Consider the following 20,671-nt stretch of genomic DNA (forward strand, 5'->3'; position numbering starts at 1 on the left):
ATTTGTCTTTTTTCCTTTTCTTTCCGAAGCTGTCTGTTTACATTTGCTTTTTTCTGTTTTTATGCATTGATGGATAACTTGTAAGACAACTTGCGGTGCTTGAACAGACACGCCATGTCTAAAAGCATGTAGCGTTGCCATGAATGCTTCTGGCTACAGGGAACGTGTCTGATGTTGTGCTGCATTACTGCATCTGTATTAAAAGTATGCCGGTTACCAAATGTGTTTTGTGGCGCTTGCTTTGTTATCCAAACTATTGTTAACTGTGCTGTTCTCAGTTTTTTCTTTTGATCGCTTTTCACTGCTACATTTCTAATGTTGTTAGGGAAAGTTTCTCGTGAGGCAACTTTCCCTCCATATTTTCTATGAACCCCCAATATTTCTGCTTGGTTTTTTTAAACTGTTATGAATTTTTGAGGGCTTTTTTGCTGATTTATTTGTCCTTGAGTGCTGGGAAACTGTTTCCCTTTTAAGTTTTACATTTTTGTAACTTTTTAACATTGCACACATTGGCTTACAATGCAGTGCAGCAGGGATACTTTTGTATCACCCTAGCCTTTTACACTTGGAATTTTTGGTTACTTTTATATGAGCCTAGAGACAAGCTGGTGGCAACACAAAAAATGGTAAAAAATATAATTGCAGTTTCTTGTGTGCACATTCATGTTTGACGCGTCTGGCTACTAAACGTGCCTTCTCCCCTAAAGTACCACGCCACAATATTTCTGCTTGTTCTTGGCCATATTGTTTAGTTTCTTCCTGCCTTGCCAGGTCAGGAAATCTAATAGAAGATAAGCTGCACCTTTCACAGGCTAGTGATGCCTTTGTGTGTCGCCCAGGAATTTGGTGCGATGGTCTGGTCTCACGCCACATTTGTGGTTCCAGAAATTCTGGATGTGAGAAGTGAGTGAAACCAATAGTTGTCCTTGATTGGACAACTACTGGCTGTTTGGTGCAGATCCTTACCATTGGTGGGCTTGGACTTGCTTCCAGGCTGGATTTTGGTTAAGAAGAGGACTCCTGCAGCCATTTCTTCAGATCCGCTTTGGAGCCAAGAATATCCTGTAGAGGAACAGCTGGCCGAATATCAAAAGACGCATCCCTTCCTGCGTTTGGCCCGCTGAGGCCCTGCTGGACTACCTGATCTGTGAAGACCCTGCGTGGTGCTTCAACCCCCTGGACTGGTGGGACCAACCAGTCTAGATGTGTTCTCAAGCATCCAGCCGTGTTGGGCCTTGGGAAGCTTCCCTGAACAGTACAGTGGACTGTGCAGTTCTCCGGTTGGCTACCTCAATAGAACCCTTGCGCATTTGTAGCTGGAACTTTGGTGGTTGCCAGCTTTTGGTAGAAGTCGCCTTCCTTCTGAATTTCTAGCCTCCCAGCCTCAAGGGATCCTGTCCTGGAAGGACTTCTGCCGCTGGAAGGGCACCTGCCATTGTTTCTCCCCCCCCCGTTCTGTGAAGTGTACTGAAGAGGGCTGCATTAGTGAATCTTGCACCTCCGTCGCCGAAGGTTGTACTCTGCTCCTGGACCCACCCGGAAGAATCATTGCACCCGCAGCTCCTGGGCACCTTTTACAGGAACCAATGACGGGAAATCCAAAAATCCAACCTCCTTCGACCCTCCCCCTCCCCCCCCTTATAATCCATCCAATCATCTGGTACATTTTGGGTCATGGGGAGGGGTCAGGTGGCAATAAGTAAACACAAAATATTGGTCTCCCCTGACCTCCATAGGATAACATTGAGAACAAGTCTGTGTATGCTTTCATGCCACTGCTTTTTGGTCGTTGAACCGAAGTACTAAAACCGGAAAGAACCCATTTTATTTGCCTTGTAACTTTGTTGCATCTCTTCTCTTGAACAATCACCAACACAAGTAACTTACCTTCTACAGATACATTCTGGGGAGAAGCATTGTGACTTTTTGGGAAAAAGACCCCACTCTTCTTGGGGATTGGTTTGCTAAAGCTGGGGAATATCACTTGTGACTTTGTTGAATCTTACTGCATCACTTAACTTACCTCATATGTTGATTGTCATTGAATGCATTTCAAGAACCGATGGTGACTGTATGTTTATTATTGAGTGTTGCGCGATATTATCACCTGCTTGATTCTTTATTTTTTTTATTTTTTTTTTAGTGTGTGTTTATGGCCTAGAATAAATGCTGTATTTTTTTCATACATTCCTGTCTAAAATGAATTGAGTGCTCCTCTATGTGGACTCATTGTGGAACCTTGACCCCCCATCCCCCTTTCGCATTCTGCTGACAATAGCCTTCAGTGCTCTCCATTGCTACCCTGATTGGGTTTTGGCTAACCTCTCACAGTACCCCTGTTCACTATAACTAGGATAGCAAGTGATTTCCTAACGTAGCTGGATGGCTGCTTGAGTTTAGATGGTTTCACAAATTTGGTATTGCAACTCGATGGTGAAGAACATATGGTACATATGGTCAATTGAGACGACATTGACTTTTAAATGGCAAATTGGCAATAAGCTTATGCAGGATTCTTGAACATGATCTAGTATGAAAAGAAGGTTGGCAGTATACTACGTTTTAAGTTCAGCACTTGGGATCTAAGTTTATTGTTGCATGGAGTCTCGTGAGCAAGAGGATTACTGATGTGTTTGGCAGGGAGACCACATCTGAAGCTGTTGGGCATCAACTTTTGGGGGGGGGTCAAGGGGTTATGGCCTTCTGTGGCCAGTGGCTTAAAACAAAATGAAGGGGGTTGTTAATAATAGTCAGGATCCACCTGACATGCCTCCAATAGACTTATACAGTCCTTCTAAGTAAGTGGGCTTGTGAACATGTGGGGTTACCAAGGTATTGGCTATACACTTTCTGGTGTCTATAAATGGCAGCCCTCTGCCAAGTTGTTGCAGTTTGGGATGGAGTGGCTTTGATGGTCGGCCATAGCCATGCAAAGGGGAGTTTTGTGTGACTCTTCCAGAGCTCTGGGATGACTGGCACAGCATTTCTAATCTGTTGTGCATTGATAACAGCCAGTACTGCTTTGGCGCATAAGTTGAGTGGACTCTCACGGGAAGACTTCAGCCAGGCGGTGGCAGTGTTGTAGGGCAATCCATGGACACCAATACATCTGGTGAGGCGGTGAGGGTACGAAGACTGTAAGGCGCACCTCTGAAAGCACCTCTGAAATCTGTTGGGGGCAGAATGCATCAAAAGCCAATGGAAATTGGATCTTTGGAAGTAGGTTACGTTTGCTAACTCCTATTGGCTGGAGAAGCAGTAACTATTTTAATAAAATTTACTTGGCTCAAGAATACATTAAGATTAACCTTTGTTGAAACGTGCACGGGGAAATGCATTGCTATCTAGAACTCTTAGAACCCACAGTAACACAACCACCAAAGCATTAACCCAAAACGACTTACATTAATGTGGTTATTAAACCAACTGATGGCTGGCCTTGCTCTGTCTCAATTTGGGGCATGCCCCGCCACCTGCTGTTTTTGAAGACCTGTAAACATTAAACCTAGAATATTAATAAACATATTTTCAGATGAGTTTCTGTTAAGATGGACAGTTTGCACTTCTATTGTAATCTATCGGAATACGCTTATGAAAAAGGGCAAGGAGACAAATAACACCATTGAGGTTTCATACTGCTTTGCAGAAAATAGGTTTTGAGAACGTTATGGCCAAAAATGTGCCAAACATGTTGGTGATAAAATGGCTGCATGCTTAAATCAACAAGTACATGTTGCGCTCTGCCCCACGTTCCCATTTCATTTTTCCCAACACTTTAAATTGTAACTTCGAGGGGATTGTGCCCTCCGACGTATTCCACATCTTTGACATTGATTACCACAGCTCTGCTGCTTCGGAAACCTTTTTAGGCGTCCTGCGTCGATACGCTCCCTCGAGGACCTCCTCCGACGGTCGACGTCACGGATGTTATATATAGAACGCACAACGCCCGTAGCCTCAGTTCCGTTTTTTCCGCGAACGTGTTCGCTTCGAAATCTTGGCGCGCCTCGGTTCTCTCTTGTTGAATCGGTTCTTCTATTGTTGTTCGAGAAATGTCTTTGTCCTCTGCTACCCCGAAGTCGGGCTTCAAGAAGTGTCGGGTCTTCGGTTCCAAAATGTCTCTTACAGACCTGCACAACGTCTGCCTCTGGTGCCTCGGCGAGAGCCACGCCACCGATGACTGCGATGAATGCCATTCTTTGACATCGAAGGCCTTGCGGGAGCGGAAGAAGCTGTCGGTAGGTAGGGTTTCCAAGCCCCGTAAATCGAAATCCACTGGACTTTCGAGGGGCGACTCTCTGCGTAAGTCCAGGGGGTCTCGTTCCAGGAGTGGGTCCCACCATTCCACTGCCTCTTCGAGGCATTCACGGAAGCGCCGTCACCGGTCGCCTTCCCCGTCCTCGGCAGAGGACTCTGCCAGACGGCGGGTGGCTTGTCCCACAAAACACTAGTCGTCGGCCGAATGGCAGGAATTCTGTCAGATGGCGATTTTCTAATTGCAGGGCACTGTTCCGTCCGCGCCTTCCAGAGAAGCCAGCAAGGAACGTTCTGGGCCCACCGCTCACACGCCTTCGGGCTCGGGCGGTCGGCGCGATCATCGGGAACAGTCTAGGTCCCGATCGGACAAGGATGATAGCCAGCGTGCCTGCTCCAGGTCCCGGTCCTCGACGCCGTCGAGACCGTTGGAGCCTGTGAGGCCTTCGAAGAAGGAATCGACGCAATCCGCGCCATGTCAGTCGAGGGACTTACTCGAGACTCCGGCTCCGAGGAAGTCTTTGACGCCATTTGCGTCGAGACCGTCTAAGCACACGCTCTGGCCTCGAAGCCGAAGTCGTCGGCGCCTCGGTCGACGTCAACGCCACTCCCATCGGCGCCCTCGCCGACTTTTGATGAGAACTTGCCAGAGGTCCCCCGGAGAGCTTTGGAAGCTCCGAGAAAGGCGCTCAGCAAGTCTGTGCTGTGCGGCCTGTGTTTGACCCATGCTCTGTTCCTCCTCCCAGGGTGGACTTGTTCCAACCCTTTGAGTACATTTCAGAGGTAGAGGAAGGGTCTGAGGAAGAGGGGGTGGTGCCGCCTGAGGTTCCTGATGACCTGTTGTCTGGTCATAGCCAATTGGAAGACCTTTGTCAATCTTTACATGACGCAAGTGGTCTTGATACCTCCCAGAGGTTGTTTGGCAGGCCTGAGCCTGGTACGCATGCTGACTCCTTGTACAGGCGCCTCATGTCGAGGGTGAAAGAGTATTTGAGGTGGTCTGCTCCACCTGTGGATTTTCTGCAGGATGACCTGACAGATATCTTGGACCAAGGTCCACCCACCGTCCCGGTATTGCCATTTCATATGGCCTTACAGAGAAGGGTGGCAGCGGCTTGGACTGCTCCGGAGAGTCTTCCGGCAGTGAATAAGTAATTGCCGAAAAAATACCACCCAGCCAGTGGTGACACCTGCTACTTTTCTACGCACCCTACTCTGGAGAGTTTGGTGGTGCAGGCGGCTACGGCCCCAGCAAAGCAGGCTGCGTACCCTACAATCCCTCTTGATGGGGACGACAAACGCTTTGATGGTTGGGCAGAGAAGGTATTTTCTTCTGGGGGTATGGCTTTAAAGGCAGCCAACTCTGTTTGTGCCCTTGCAAGATTCACGCACACTCTGTGGAATTGTGTGTCGTTGGCGGCTGAACATATTCCCAAAGGGGAGGAACGGGATGGTTTTCTTGGCCTCGTTCAGGATGGCAAGGATGCCATGTGTGAAACCGTTCAGTCGAGTTTGGACGTGGCAGACTGCGTCAGCCGGTCCATGGCGGCAAGCACCATGATGCGCAGGTTTGCGTGGTTGCGAAAGTTGGGGTTAGTACATCAGGAAGTCCTGATGTACAGTCCCGGCTTCTCAACATGCCCTTTGATGGTGTCTATCTTCTTGGCAGCAAGGCTGACGAGAGCCTTGAGAGGTTGCCGACCTCCAAAGCACCAGTGAAGTCCTTGAGCGCTGCAGTGCGTCCACCTCCGCCTTTTCAGCATAGGGACAGCAATGGAGGGGAGGTTCCTTTCGATACTACTCTTCCTTTGGTAGATCGAGGGGAGCTGCCAGTCAAAGGGGCCACCGTAGGAGTGCCAGAGGTGGAAAGCAAGGTACTCGAGGTGCCAAAGCCACTTGGGCAGTTGCCTCCTTGCCCTCGGGCACTGCCTCTTCCGCTCAGTCATGAGGCCATGTCCAATGGTTCGCCGGTTGGGGGAAGGCTGGCGCAGCATCTTGTAGAATGACGTGCCATTACTTCAGATGTGTGGGTTCTGGAGATCATAGCCCACGGCTACTGTCTTCCTTTCCGGCAGAGGCCTCACGACAATCCACTGGGGAAGCTCTCTTTGAAGCGTCCGGATCCGCTCCTTGCGCAGGAAATCCTATCCCTGCTAGAGAAAGGTGCCATAGGACTGGTACCTGTTCCTCTCCGCTAAAAGGGGATGGTATTCCCCATGTTTTTTGATCCCGAAAAAAGACGGAGGATTGAGACCCTCATGGACTTGCGTGGTTTGAACAAGCTCCTCAGGAAGGACAAGTTCAAGATGGTTACTCTTTCTCAAGACCTCCATGCCCTTCAACTTCAGGATTGGTTGGTGTCTCTCGACCTCAACGATGCTTACTTTCATGTGCCGATTCATCCGAAGTACCCGAGGTTCGTGGCTGGCGACTCGCATTTAGAGTTTCCGATCCTGCCCTTCGGATTGACCTCCACCCGAGGGTCTTCACCAAGCTGGTGGTGGTGGTGGCAGCGCATCTCAGGAAAGGGGGGAATTCACGTCTACCCCTACCTGGACGATTGGTTGATCAGGGCGCGCTCTCCCAAGCAAGTCCTGGATCATCTGTACGTCACCTGCCACTCCCTTCACAAGATGGGCTTCTCCCTCAACCTAAAGAAGTCTCGTGTGACACCTACCCAGCAGCTCCAGTACATCGGGGCAGTGCTAGACCATCCCTGGGGCAGTGATCGCCTCCCCAGGTAAGGGCTCACCACATTCTGCAGATGTTGGACAAATTTCAACGTGCCCAGAGTCTCCCGACATTCGAGTTCTTGAGATTGCTCGGCCTCATGGCATCCTGCATTTTACTGGTGCCAGAGGCCAGGCTGCGGATGAGATCTCTGCAGTGGGCACTCAAGATTCAGTGGTCGCAGTTCTCTGGCAGGATGTCAGACTCCGTTCAGATTCTGCCCTCGGTCGCCCAGGCCCTTCTGTGGTTGGCCGTCGAAGGAAATCTGTTCAAAGGGGCTCTGTTTTGGCAACCATGGCCGGTGGTGACTATCGTGACGGGCGCATCCCTCACGGGTTGGGGAGCTCATGCCAACGAGCTGATAGCCAGCGGTCGTTGGTCTCCATCAGAGTCCAGACTCCACATCAATCTGTTAGAGCTGTGGGCTGTCAGGGTAGCCCTGAAAACTTTTCTGCCATCTGTGCGGGGGGAGAATGTCCTGATTATGACTTACAATACAGTGGCCATGCATTATCTCAACACAACGGGGGTGAGGGGCAGAGTCACTCCCACTGTGCTGGGAGGCGATGCAGCTCTGGTTCTGGGCCATCCAGCAGGAAATTTCGATCTCGGCAGTTCAACTGGCCGGAGATGAAAACACGGCAGCGGACGTTCTGAGCAGGCAGAGCATGGTCTCTCACGAGTGGGAGCTGGCTCAGGAAGTTCTTTTGGAGATCTCCGCCCTTTGGGGGACCCCACAAGTGGATCTGCTCATGGGAATTTCCTCCAAGAGGAGCCTTAGGGGCTGCGTTCGTAGTGGAGTGGTCCTTCCCAGTGCTGTACGCGTTCCCTCCAGTCCCGTCATTCCGCAGGTGTTGCGGAGATTGCGGCGGTTCGGTTCCTGGATGATCCTCATTGCTCCGGCATGGGCCAGGAGAGCGTGGTAACCGGACCTTCTAGACAAGTCCATCTGCCCTCCACGTCGTCTTCCCGACCGAGATGATCTGCTCTCACGGGAGGGGGGCGAGTTCTCCATCCAGAGGTCAAGTCTCTCAGCCTTCATGCTTGGTATCTGAAAGGCTGAGATCTAAGGATTGGGACCTCCCTGAAGATGTGATGGATGTGTTGCTTTCGGCCAGAAGGCCCGCAACGAAATCCCTTTGCCGTTGCCGGAAGTTCTGCGACTGGTGCAGGGTAAAGAATGCAGATCCTTTCCAATGTTACATTCCTTTGGTTTTGTCTTTTTTGCTTTCTTTAGCCCACAAGGGCCTGCATGTGGGTACCATTAAGGGTTACATGGCGGTGCTGTCCATATTTAAGTGCTTGTCTGAGCAATGTCCTTATTTTAAAATTCCCTCGTATATCTCAGTTTATAAAAGGGTTGACTCATGTGTTTCCACCGTCGTCTTTCCAGGTGCCGGGATAAAATTTGAATTTGGTTTTAAAGTTCCTAATGGGAGCTCCGTTTGAGCCCTTACATTCTTGTCCGTTAAGATTGTTGTCCTTTAAAACTGTATTTTTAGTTGCGATTACTTCCGCACGCAGAGTGAGCGAGTTGCAGACACTTTCCGCCAAACCACCCTTCACTGTGTTCCATAAGGACAGGGTTGTCCTTAGGGTACGGCCTTCCTTTCTTCCGAAGGTTGTGTTGGAATTCCATCTGAGCCAGAAGGTAATTCTTCAGGCATTCTATCATCCTCCACATCCTGGTAAGGAAGAGGAGAGGCTCCATAGGTTGGACACCAGCAGAGCTTTGAGTTTCTATCTCTCACGGATGTCCCAGGTCAGAGTGGACGATCAGCTCTTTATTGGTTACGCTGGAAGGCGTTTAGGTCAGGCTGTTTCCAAGCAGACCTTGTGTAGATGGATAATTTTGACAATCCGAGTGTTATCGGTTGGCGAGAAAGGACCCTCCAGTAGGCTTATTGGCTCATTCTACTAGGGGTATGGCTGCCTCCACTGCACTACAGAGAGGTGTTCCGGTTAGCAATATTTGCAAAGCAGCCACATGGGCCTCTGTCCATACTTTTGTGAAACATTATTCCCTGGACTCTATCCATGGTCAAGCTTTGGCCTTTGGTAAGGCAATCCTCTATTCTGCAATTTGATTGGGCATTCTAAAAAATTCTAAATTCTTTTCCCACATCCTTACTTTGGTACTGCTTTGGGAGTCTGTCAAAGATGTGGAATACGTCGGAGGACACAATCCCCTCGAAGAAGAAGTTACTTTGTTACCTGGTAACGTTCTTTCGATGGGATATTCCTTTGATGTATTCCACATCGTATCCTCACTACCTGCCCCTCTACAGAATTTCTTATGCGATTGCAGCTTCCGTTTCCGCAAGGCTTTCTGTGGTAATACTGGCAGGAGAGTGGTGCTACACGTTCTGGGGGAAAAAAACTATAACTGAGGCTACGGGCGTCCTACAAATAACATCCTGTGACGTCAACCGTCGGAGGAGGTCCTCGAGGGAGCGTATTGACGTCATTGACGCAGGACGCCTACGCCAAAAAATAATTCCAAAGCAGCCCAGCTGTGGTAATCAATGTCAAAGATGTGGAATACATCGGAGGAACATCCCATAGAAAGAACATTACCAGGTAAGAAAGTAACTTGTTTGTTTAAACCATATACTTTGTCGGACAGCCTCTTGATTTGGATGTGAGGACAGGATGGCTACATTATCAGTCACCATATTGCAGTCCAAGATCCCCCAGAGATGTGTCGTGCTCCCCATCCACCTGAGAAAGTTATCTGGGCGTCTGGATAAGGAGGTCTGTGCACATGATCAGTTCACAATTCACAGACATCCTAAGATAATTAAGTTAACCTGTTTTTCTATTTTTCTAGCTAATATCATGTGACAATATCTGTTTCTTTTTATACAGGAAAATTTGCCATCCAGCCTGATAAGAAGTCCCCAGCCGAGGTGAAATCTGCCAGTAGAATTGGAATGATTGCTGGTGGAACAGGTACATTTGGGGTGCATGTTGCTCAGAACCCAAAATAGTTAAATGCCTGATGGGCTGTAGATTAGTCAACCTTGTGTACAGAAAAGGACTGACTTGTAGGCACCTTATGTAATTTTGTAGTGTCTCTGAAAGCTGCGTTTTGGAACTTAAGACTGGGACTAGGGGCTCTGTGTATGCCTCCTGCCCACGTTTTTCCTTACTCCTTTTTAGCTTTTCCTTGCACATACCTCTTAGTTCTAACCTGGCCAAGCATCACCAGTGACTGCATTTGAGCTCCAGACAGAAGGTGTGCATTTGTAAAGTGTATGGGCCTTTTTTGAACAGCTGATCGAGCAAAGGACCCCGTGGCAACAGCTGGTTATAATTAATGGCCAAGGTAAACCAGACATCAGTTCTCCAACTGACATTTTGTGGGTAGTATTTGCCGAGTACCTTAGATGGTCCAATGAATCAGTCAATGGATGTTTATGCATTCTGTTTATATGTTTACTCTCCTTCATAATATTTATTTAATTTTTGTTTATTTACATTTTTAAAGCGCTCACACAGCCCGCGGGCATCGAGGCGCTGTTACATGAATTGTTTTTAATTGCATAATTTTTTTTGTTGTCTTAGTTGCGTATTTATAACGCGCTTAAACACCCAGAGGTTTCTAAGCGCGGACCCGGGGATCGAATCTGTGCTGCTTTGTGTCGTCTTGCTTCCAAGGCCCGCACATTGCCGCTGAGCTATCCTCCTTGGACATATCTCAGTTTATTTGTAATGGGTGTATGAAGTGTGTATGTATATATGTATGTGTATATATGTATGTGTATATATATATATATGTATATGTATGTATGTATGTATGTGTATATATATATATATATATGTATATATATATATGCGAATGGCTGCACTATGGAGATGGGCGGAGCCTCTAGTACCAATTCTGCCCCAGAGTTTTGTATGTAAAATTCTTGAAACTGTTTAACACACTTGGTTAAAAGAAATAACTGCAATTAGTTTTAGAGTTCACACCAGAGGTTTCTGTTGTGTAATTACCGCTGCCCATGTAAGTGGTCCCGAACCAAATGAAAGGGCCTTTAATAGTGTGGATGGTCGCCTATCATCAAATAGAGGCCGCTTTTAGGGGCTATAACACTATTCTAGCATGTACAGTGAGGAAAAATGGGAAGCTTCACATGGGGTTTCCTGTGACACAACTTGTCCCTGTGTATGGGTACATCGCAAAAAGAAGCTTGTAATTTTTTTAATTGTTTTTTTTTATACAAATTGTACATTTACACAAGAATCAACATTTTAGAATCTGATCGGAATGTTCTCAATTAGAATTCTTCATGAAGAAAACTAAAACATTGGCCTAAAATTACTAAACTAAAATTTCGTGTTTCAAACACTCAAATAAGTAAATATTGTCTTTTAAGTCACTGCTGCACAATTGCTTTACCATTTCCAAGTCCAAAGTACCTTGCTCAGTGACTTTGTCAATTGCTGCAAAGATTTCAAATAGCATCTTAGTTAAGGCTATCAGCAGTGATAGTTGGGAAGATGTCATTAATCAGTACCATAAATCGTTCGTCAAAACACTGTGGATGGTGAATGAGTAAACCGTTCCAGATGCCGTATCCTGTGACTCAAGAATGTTGGACACTCCATTTCCAAATGGAATAATAACTCCATAGTGAGTCGCACATTCTACACTTTTGCAACTCTCGGATTACACCCAGCTAAGGTCCCACCACCTCTAGTGTTGGTTGGCAGTTTAGCCTGAATTTCAGGTACCATTCACGATAGTGGGAACTGGGGAATTTTGCTAGAAAAGGTCTTAAATGGGGCAACTGTAGATACAGTAGTTGCTTAGCCACCTTAAACTTTATAAGGGTAATGTTGGACAGACCAATCTACTTATCCCACCTTTTTATTTTTCAAGGATTGAGCCATTCAGATCAATCCTTTTCGCAAAATTATCGCATCTGGTTTTCAATTTACTTGTATGGGTTGGTGTTCTGCTTTATTAGGATATTTAAATAAAACCCCAAGGAGTTCTGATCAGACTTTTCTAGGCTGTGAAGCACAAAGAGGTTTCTAGTGATGTACTGGGCCCACCAGGATATTAAGCCAAGTTCCAGTCTTATTGCACTTATAGGAACCGAGACTGGCAGTCTCACTACTTGTGTTTAGTGCATCAAAGAACTTTCTATTTGAAATATTCAGAAGCTTGCACTCGTACAGCACTATGGGTGACATTTTCGCCTTGTAAAACTCTGTTAAAGGTATCGTAGAGTAAGCGCATAGTTTTACATTTGACCCTTTTCTGCCACGACAAGCATGAAGTGGATCTTGTCAATTCAAACTCTTATGAGTTTCGCTCTGTTTTTTTTTATTTATTTTGTTATTTTTTTACAGCTATATCGTATCCAAGATACCTGATTGAGTCGACTGGCTTAATTGCAGAATTGTTCAATTCCCACATGTATTTCCTGCCCTTCTTTTTGGTCGAACTGACCATTGCATAGGATTTTGTGGTGTTATTTGTAATGAATTTCCTTTCAAATATTTGTTAAGCCCGTTCAGTTGGCACTGGAGACCAGCTGGTGTATGGTGCATTAAGATGTTATCAGCAAAAACGATGCACCTCCCTTTCAGATCCACCAACATGGGTACGTATCCTGGTTTATAGTCATAATGTCGACAACAAAAATGTCGACAGTCAAAAAGTCGAAAAACAAATGTCGAAAAAAAAGTCGACTTTTTTTTTCAATGCATTTTTTTTTCGAAATGGGGGTTCCCCCCCAGCCCCCCTTTTTTTAATTTTTTTTTTATTTTTCCCTTTTTTTTACTCCCGAACCCCTAAAATAAATATATAATAAAAAAAAACGAAAGTCGACATTTTTTTTTTCGACATTATTTTGTCAACATTTTTGTCTGTCGACATTTATTTTTCGACATTATGACTCCCCACCACGTATCCTCGCCACTCTTTACTGGCCTCCCACAGGTCAGCCACATAGAAATGAAGAGTAGGTGCTGTATATCATTATTCAATATGATTGATCTGGATAGTTCTCCTGCAGTATTAAGTCTAACCCTTGTGGAGTTATTTGAATACAAAAGTTGAGTCAGTGCCAACAGGGAAGGATCGATGTCCCATTTTATAAGTTTGGAACACAACTTGGAGATGTCCACGTTGTTAACTGCAGACGTTCAGTTCACTGCTACTACATAGAAAGAGTGCCCAGAGTCAGATCCCACATCTGACAGACTTGCTTTAAGGGCAAACCCACCGATTATTGTTCCTACACCCTTATTGTACCCTGTCTGCAGTGGGCTTAATAGGTTGATCCTTTTATCCCATGCCCTTAAATCTCTCAATACTACGTTGGAGAACATTTTCGATGAACTGTTGAGGAGGGAAATCAAACGGTAACAAGATGGTTCCTCACAATTTCCCTTCTTAAAAATACGGACCAATATTTATTCTCTCCAAGACTCTGGGCACTTAATGTCAGATGTTATGTGATTGAATAGATGTAATAGACTATCTGCCCAGAGGAAAGGATGGTCCTTAAATATTCCATCCAGGCTGCTTGCTCTGGTGTTTTTTAACTTGCTGATTATCATTTCAATGTCTAGGGGATCAAAGTTAATTTGTAATCATTTACAACTTTGATCAATGGCACCTACAGCTGCAGTTGAATCTGTGTTGGTTCGAGAAGTAGTCCACCCAATCACCCTCAGTTACTCCACTTGTTTGGACCGCTGCCTGTTGGTGATTTTTGTGATGTAATTCCCACCAAATGGCTTTAGTATCCTCCTTGAATATTTTATTCAGCACAGCTTGATTAGTTATGTATTTGCATATTTTGTACTGTTTACTGGAACGCTGATATCGAATTAAAATCTGTTTTTGTTTATCTTTTTCTTTCTTCATATTAGGGGATCTAGATCGAGCTTTACGTAACTCAAATTTGCAAATTTGTATGGTGTTGACATAAATTGCATTTTGAGAAAATGGCTTTTGTATTTGTTTTTGTGTAATCCTGCTGTTTTATTTTTGTTTTTTAAAAAATCTCTCCAATATTTTGGGAAATTTCCCCAGAGAAGTTTGCTCACATTTCTCACTCACTCAGGGAGTTCCACCACTCCGATAGATGTTGATTAGCATCTCCTGGTTTTTTTGAGATGTTGGTGCACCCTGTTACCACAACCATTTATTTATGCTGTAGAACTTTGGTATTGGTGAAACCTTCGACCGTCAAGGCTATCCGAAGAATTGATCACTGGTTTTTGTTTTGATAATTTGAAGGGGACTGATATGGTGCAAATCAAAATTTCTAACAAAGAGATTATCAATGGATGATGATGATGTAACAGAACTATGCCAAGTGGGTGTATTTTTTTAAGAACGCTACCATTTAATAAGTTGGTGTGTATAAAATCGCATCGGGAGAGGAGTTGCGACAATACCTTACCGCTATTTGGTTTTCCTACCTTACACAAATTAGGCAGAACTTTCCTCCCACTCAGATTCTCCAACCAAATTGAAGTCACCTGCAACTACCGCACCTAAATTTGGATTTGCCGTTCATCAATCGACCAAAATATCCTCAATCTCATTCAGGGTAGCCTCAAGAGAAGCCTTTAGTGGGTTAAAATACACATTGATCACAATCATTGGAGGAGCTGGTGGTTGCTTACTTCTGTCCATGATCTCAGTCTTTAGGATAGAATGATTGTATGTTAACAATTCAATCGCACCTATTCCACTACATATTTTTACTGCAGTGATGAGTCCACCATTCGGCCTTCCTTCGATAACCTTACTTGCTATCTTTGACACAACATCAATGCCATTCCATACTTGTATAGACGTTAGCCATTTTATCTGAAGGACCACATTGAAATCCTTCAATATCATGTTGTTTGACCTATTCAAAAAGGAGTTGTAACCCATTGTATTCCAACAAAAGATATTCCATATTTTAAGCAAAGCCGGGACGGCTTTGCCCTGTGGTTGGTAGAGATGGGGAGCCAACCCCAGTTCTACATAGGTGGAGGCATTGTCATACTTATTGTCAGATTCAAAATGACGTGCAATTGTAATAATTGGTTTGGCAGAAAGTATATTGTGGCCTCCTGCTTTGCGTGCATAATAACATTCGAACCCTTCTAATAAGATTGCTTCCTGTTGCTCTATAATACGTTTTTCAATGGAGGTGTACAGCACATTTTCCCAAGTGGTTAAGCTCAAACATATGAACAAACTTAATGTCTTCTGATGAAATTGAATTGAGTTGCTGGATAGACCAGTGGCGTGATGTCTTTTTATATTTAGTGGGAAGTTATGATCGCACTCACGTATGGCTTCAAAAATTAGAAAGCATCCCTTTCCTTTTCGAAAGGGACTCTCTGGCTTTTCCTCGTATTGTGACTTAGTGTTGAAAGGGTCGACCAATTGGGCTCATTCAACATTCTCTTTAGGCCAATGTTCCTGATGCCCTTGACTGTTCCCTGATCGATAGTTCCTTTTGGTTAGATAGATCAGTGGGTCTGATTTCTTAGGTAGGTTGGGGCAGCTATAGTGTTCGAACCCGGTGTCACCATTTTTTTGTCCTGGATTGCCAATTCCCAGGAGTCTCAATATTTCGTAACCTTCCTCGTTTGAGTAAATCTCCCCTCTGATTCTTCAGACCGCTTTCAGTATCTTCCTTCGCGGATTTTATGAAAACCTCTTTCAGGAGAGCTGTGGAACCTGTTTTTTTCAAATGGTTTATCCCTTGTAATTGGAATGTTCTGAGCCTCAATGGTAAGACTGATGACATCACTGGAGTTATCTGCACCTCTTCTGTTGGATGACCCTCTTTTCTGCCTGATATGTTGCGTAGCAACTTGCTCAACCCCTTATTGGAGTTTTATGGTCTACTCTTAATTTTTGCTTTTTATTTTGTTTTTGTGGCAGCGTCCTATTTCTTCTTTCTCTCTAGCTTCAGGTCTTTCTTGAATTGTTGAGGTTTCTGTTAACACAGGAGTTCTTGTTTACATCTGATGCTCTATGGCTAGTCTTGTTTTCTTATAAGTCTTTATGCTCCTGAGCTATTGGTTGTAGACTTCTTAAGTGGCAATTAGCAGTTTTCTCACTTAGTTGAGATTTACATAGAACAGGATTTTTATTTCATTCTGTGATTGGTTGTTGAGCCGAACTTCATATACCACTGTATCATACAGGCGGATGGAAGAATGCAACACGATGTTAAGGGCAGCCAAAGACGAGGTTCGGCCTTCAATTGAATCGTTATTCATTGATTTGTTTCCGTGAAAAGGTAGTGATGAATGATCACGAGAAATTGTAGTCTCGTCTATTACTGGGATATCAGATTGAAGTGATAATTCTAGTCCAGCAGATAAGGTGTCCTGGGTTCTAAAGAGTTTAGGTGGCCTGCTCAGTCTGCCTCGTAGGTCCTCAATTGCCTGTATCTCGTTCTCCAGGCCGAGATCGAAAATCGTGGCATTTGCGTAGTGTCGGTCAAAACATGGCCAGAGATTTCAGGTTTTACATTTGTCGTACAAGAATCTGTTGATTGTTTCTCATTTATAATTATTGCTGTATTATCGGGGGCAGAACACCCCTCCCCCTTTATTACTTGCCTAAACAATTTCAGTGACTTGGGTGGAAAGAATGCTGAAATCTTTCCATGCTCCTTAAATACCTAAGGTTCAGACTGATTTGTCTCAGTACTTAGATTGGAATCGCCCCTCGAACGTGAATCTGTGCACCTGAGCGCATAATTTTTTTTGTTTTCACTCGCATTGTTGTTGAAACGAAATTCGAAAGGATCAAAGGGACTAGCCCTGCAGTCTCCTTTGGCTTCCTGTTTAGTAGTTAGCCTGCAAGCTTTTGTGACAGTGTTCCGAGATCCCACCCTTTCACTCGCTCTTTACTCGTCAACAAGTTATTCTTAAAGGTGTGCAGGGTGATAGATATGATATGATAGTTTATTTATATAGCGCATATACACAATGTGTTTCAAAGCGCTTCAAGGCAAGGAAGGGAACAAGGGAAAATACGACCTTCTTACAGGCCATGAACAGTAAGGATGTGAAATTAACTATCGTACTCGGCCTGACGACATTTCAGATAGTGCAAGTGCTAAGACATAGATAAGGGAGGGGGAGAGTGGGAAGGAAATGGAAACAGACAGGCGACTACCGTACTAGGCCTGACGACATTTCTGGTAGAGCTGGAGGAAAACAAAAGGTGAGGGAGAGAGGTGAAGAAAGGGAGGGGAGGAACAAAACAAGTGACTATCGTACTAGGCCTGACAATGTTTCAGATCGTGCTGGAGGGAGGGGGGGGGGCAACAGTAAGTGGATAGGGGAGCGACAGACGAGGTTGCTATCATAGTAGGTCCAGGGACAATTCTGATAAAGTGCATAGAAGAAAGTAAGGGGAGGAGAGAACAGAGTAAGCAGTCATCAAGAGTGGAGAAGCAAGAGAGGAGAGCGAATACAATTGCAGAAGTCAGTAGTAACACATAATGTTGCAAGCCAGGATACAAGACGAAGACGGAACAGCATGATTCAGGGCCACCATGAGTACAAGATGCAAAGGAAGTCCAGCATGAGAGTTGAGAAGGGTGACGCACCGTGAATCAATGAAGTCCATAAAAGTAAAATCCAGCATTGGCCACAAGATGGTGAAACCAGAATGCATCAGGACAGACTCCTGTGTGCAGGAAGGGGGGGTGGGGGTTTCACAAGGGAACAACACAGTGGGGACCAGAGAGAGTGGGGATGGCTTGTTGGGACAGTGTGTAAACACATGTTGGTGCATGCTTACCTGCTGTCTTAGCAGGGGGTCGGACCCTGGATCCTCCTGGTCCAAACAGCAATAGCCCTTCACTTTGGATGCCCGGGCGAGAGACGCCCTTCATCTAAGAGTTAAGAGCAGGAAGGAAGAGGCAGGGCTAAGAAGGTGGGTGGGGCTTAGGCCAGGTGACCTAGATCCACTTACACCTGCTTCCCAGCTGCAAAGGAAAAGAGGCTGGAGGGCTCCTTAAGTAGGGAAAAGAGCGGCAAGCAGGAAGGCACCAGGTGGGCGGGGCTTGCTAAGTGGTGAAAAGGAGCAGCAAGCAGGAAGGCACCGGGTGGGCGGAGCTTGCTAAGTGGTGAAAAGGAGCAGCAAGCAGGAAGGCACCAGGTGGGCAGGGTTTGCTAAGTGGTGAAAAAGAGTGGCAAGCACGAAGGCACCTGTTCTTGACTGCTCAAGAACAGAAAATGAAAACCACCCGAGGCACTCACCTTTCGCAGCATTTCTCACGAATGAAGACTTTGTTTCTACTTGCAAAGGTGGGGCACACGCTGTATGCGGTTGTCCTGTTTGGACTGCAAGGACTGTGTTCCACTCTGCCCCACTCCTCCAGCTTGTAATGCAGCCTTTACAGTCCTCAAACTTGCAGATTTGCTGGAGAGCTGGAACCTGTGAGAAGAGCAAAAGGGAAGCATAGAATGCAGTCTTCTAATATGGTTAGAGCCTGGTTTATATTCATTCTGATTTTCTAAAGGGAAGGAAACCGAATATGGCACTGATACTCTGATGACGAGTGCTGAAATAGGTGTTATCGGCCTGCACCTGAGTTATGGGCCTGAGGTGTAGCTGAGGGCACTTAACACGGAATAGACCTGGAATTGTTGGAGAAGGTGCTTTGAAACTTAGTGAGCAATTGTAATAGTGGATTCAAGGTTAAGGCAGACACTGAACATTCATGTTATGTTAGGAGAGAAATAACTAGCTTTGTAACAGTGGTTGAGACCTGGCTTTCAACAATCCAATATTATGATGGACATTTGTTCAGCCATTCATCATTGCAACAGCTCATCAATCAATTTACTGGCATATTTAAATATTCTAGACAGAGTGGGCTTGGTCATCGTTGGATGGAATAATGACTCGCCACTGAGGTGCAGCCAAGTGCTAGAAGTTTATAAGGCAGGTGGGATTGTGCAACTGAAAAGTAAATTCAATGAGTTTAAGCTGCTGCTCAAGTCGGATTTCTTGGAGTGTGGTCTCTAGAGATTAGGTTTTTTTCCAAGCCTTCGTGTTGACTGAGAGGAGGTCTGTAATAAAATCCATGTCCTCATAAAAATGGAAGGTTCATAGCTTAAAGCAAGGAACACCGTTGGACAAACTTTCTAAATGTTTGCACTAATAGATAACTGGTTAAGCGATTCCATCTGGCATAGGGAAAGCCTGCATCTGGCATAGGGAAAGCCTGCACTTTCTCATGTTTGGAGAGGTGACTCAACCTGTACTCTGTCTGATGTTGATAAATCAAGGACCAACAGCTAGGTGGTGTCTGGCATGAAGCGTTTTTCAAAACCTGCTCTAGTGAGGGGTTCTGAGAATGAAACCGAAGTTGCAACCAGTTTCGCACTAATGTCTTTGACCAAAGTCTGAATGATGAAGTGCTGATATGGTTTTATTTTGGGATGGCCTTTCCTGATGGTTTTCTGCATGGGCTGGTGATCTCTGAAAACAATAAAACCCTGCCAAGGCTGGAGAAAAGGGTCTGTAAACAAATCTACTGGCACAAGGTGGGAGGGCATAAATTGGGGGTCCTTGCTACTGTCCGTCTACCTCATGGATGGAACTGGATCCGGAACCCTCCTAGGTCCTTCAACCTCTTGCAGAGAGAGGCTGTTACCCACTCTTGACAAGGCTAGAGTACTGGCCACTGACAGGCTAGATGCAGTGGGCTAGAAAAAAGGGGCAGCACTAATCCCAAAAGGCATTTGAATGCGCTTATTGTAGATGCGCTCAAGCGCGTCCCGAATTCACAGCCGTATTCTGACCTTGTCATGATTTGTTTTCTGCAAGTGTGAGGGCTGTGGTTTTAACCACAGCTGTCACACTTGCACTTCCATCCCCAAACAGGGATGGAAAGTCTTCTTTTTTCAATCTTTTTATACGAGCCCTTCTCTGTGAAATACGCTCGGAAGGCAGTCATAAATTGGTCCTCGGAGTGTTCTCCTGACGCTATTGTGTATAGCACATTTCTGCGCCACTGTCCAGCCCCTCCTGAAATGCACATTCCACCTTTGGGAATCAGGTGATCTCTGAATTTCTGAAAGTAGTACAAATGACCAGTGCATTCTGTGCTTATTTAATTTGCACTACTTTTGGCGATCTGTCCTAGTGCCTCTAGGCAGAGAATCAAGCAATTTTCCCACAAGAGTCACAAATAGAATTTGTTTGTTTTTTCTGTTTTGTTTATAGTTACAATCCTATCATAAAAAAGGGTACATCGCATAACATTTATACATCAGAAGACTTTTTTCTTTTTTTTTTCTTGATACTTCATATGTAAAACTACAAACTGACACAATTCAATTCATGGACATTTTTCATATGAAAAATGTAGAGCGCGTCCTGCGGGGAGAGACTTTGTTCAGCAAATACTACATTACATAAGCTTTACTGATAAACCCACCTTGCAGTATAAGTTGTTACCCTCAATATTGTATACAACTCAACAGCTACGAGAAACACCAATGGGAAGTACTGATTCAAGAATAATCCTTTTAGCCCTCACATGAACGCATCAGATGTAAAGCAGACCAACCCACTACCATAGATGTAAGCCTTGCATCATGCAGTGGGTAATTTTTAAAAGACCTCAATATTAGGTTTTCAGAACAATACAGAAGATCCTTTCACAAATCAGATTATGACAAG

The 20,671-nt window shown here is 45.2% G+C and overlaps 1 protein-coding gene across 1 annotated transcript in view; it reads left to right on the top strand.

Annotated features, from left to right (window-relative positions):
* The window catches only part of CYB5R1 (cytochrome b5 reductase 1), a 357,555-nt gene that overhangs the window by 149,492 nt on the left and 187,392 nt on the right, over positions 1–20,671 (top strand). Inside the window, exon 6 of the mRNA XM_069633686.1 lies at positions 9,853–9,936. Coding sequence (XP_069489787.1) covers positions 9,853–9,936 — 84 coding nt within the window. The remainder of the gene's footprint in view (positions 1–9,852; positions 9,937–20,671) is intronic.

This window comes from Ambystoma mexicanum, chromosome 13 (genome assembly GCF_040938575.1).
Source record: "Ambystoma mexicanum isolate Mex_15411 chromosome 13, UKY_AmexF1_1, whole genome shotgun sequence".
Taxonomy (NCBI): domain Eukaryota; kingdom Metazoa; phylum Chordata; class Amphibia; order Caudata; family Ambystomatidae; genus Ambystoma; species Ambystoma mexicanum.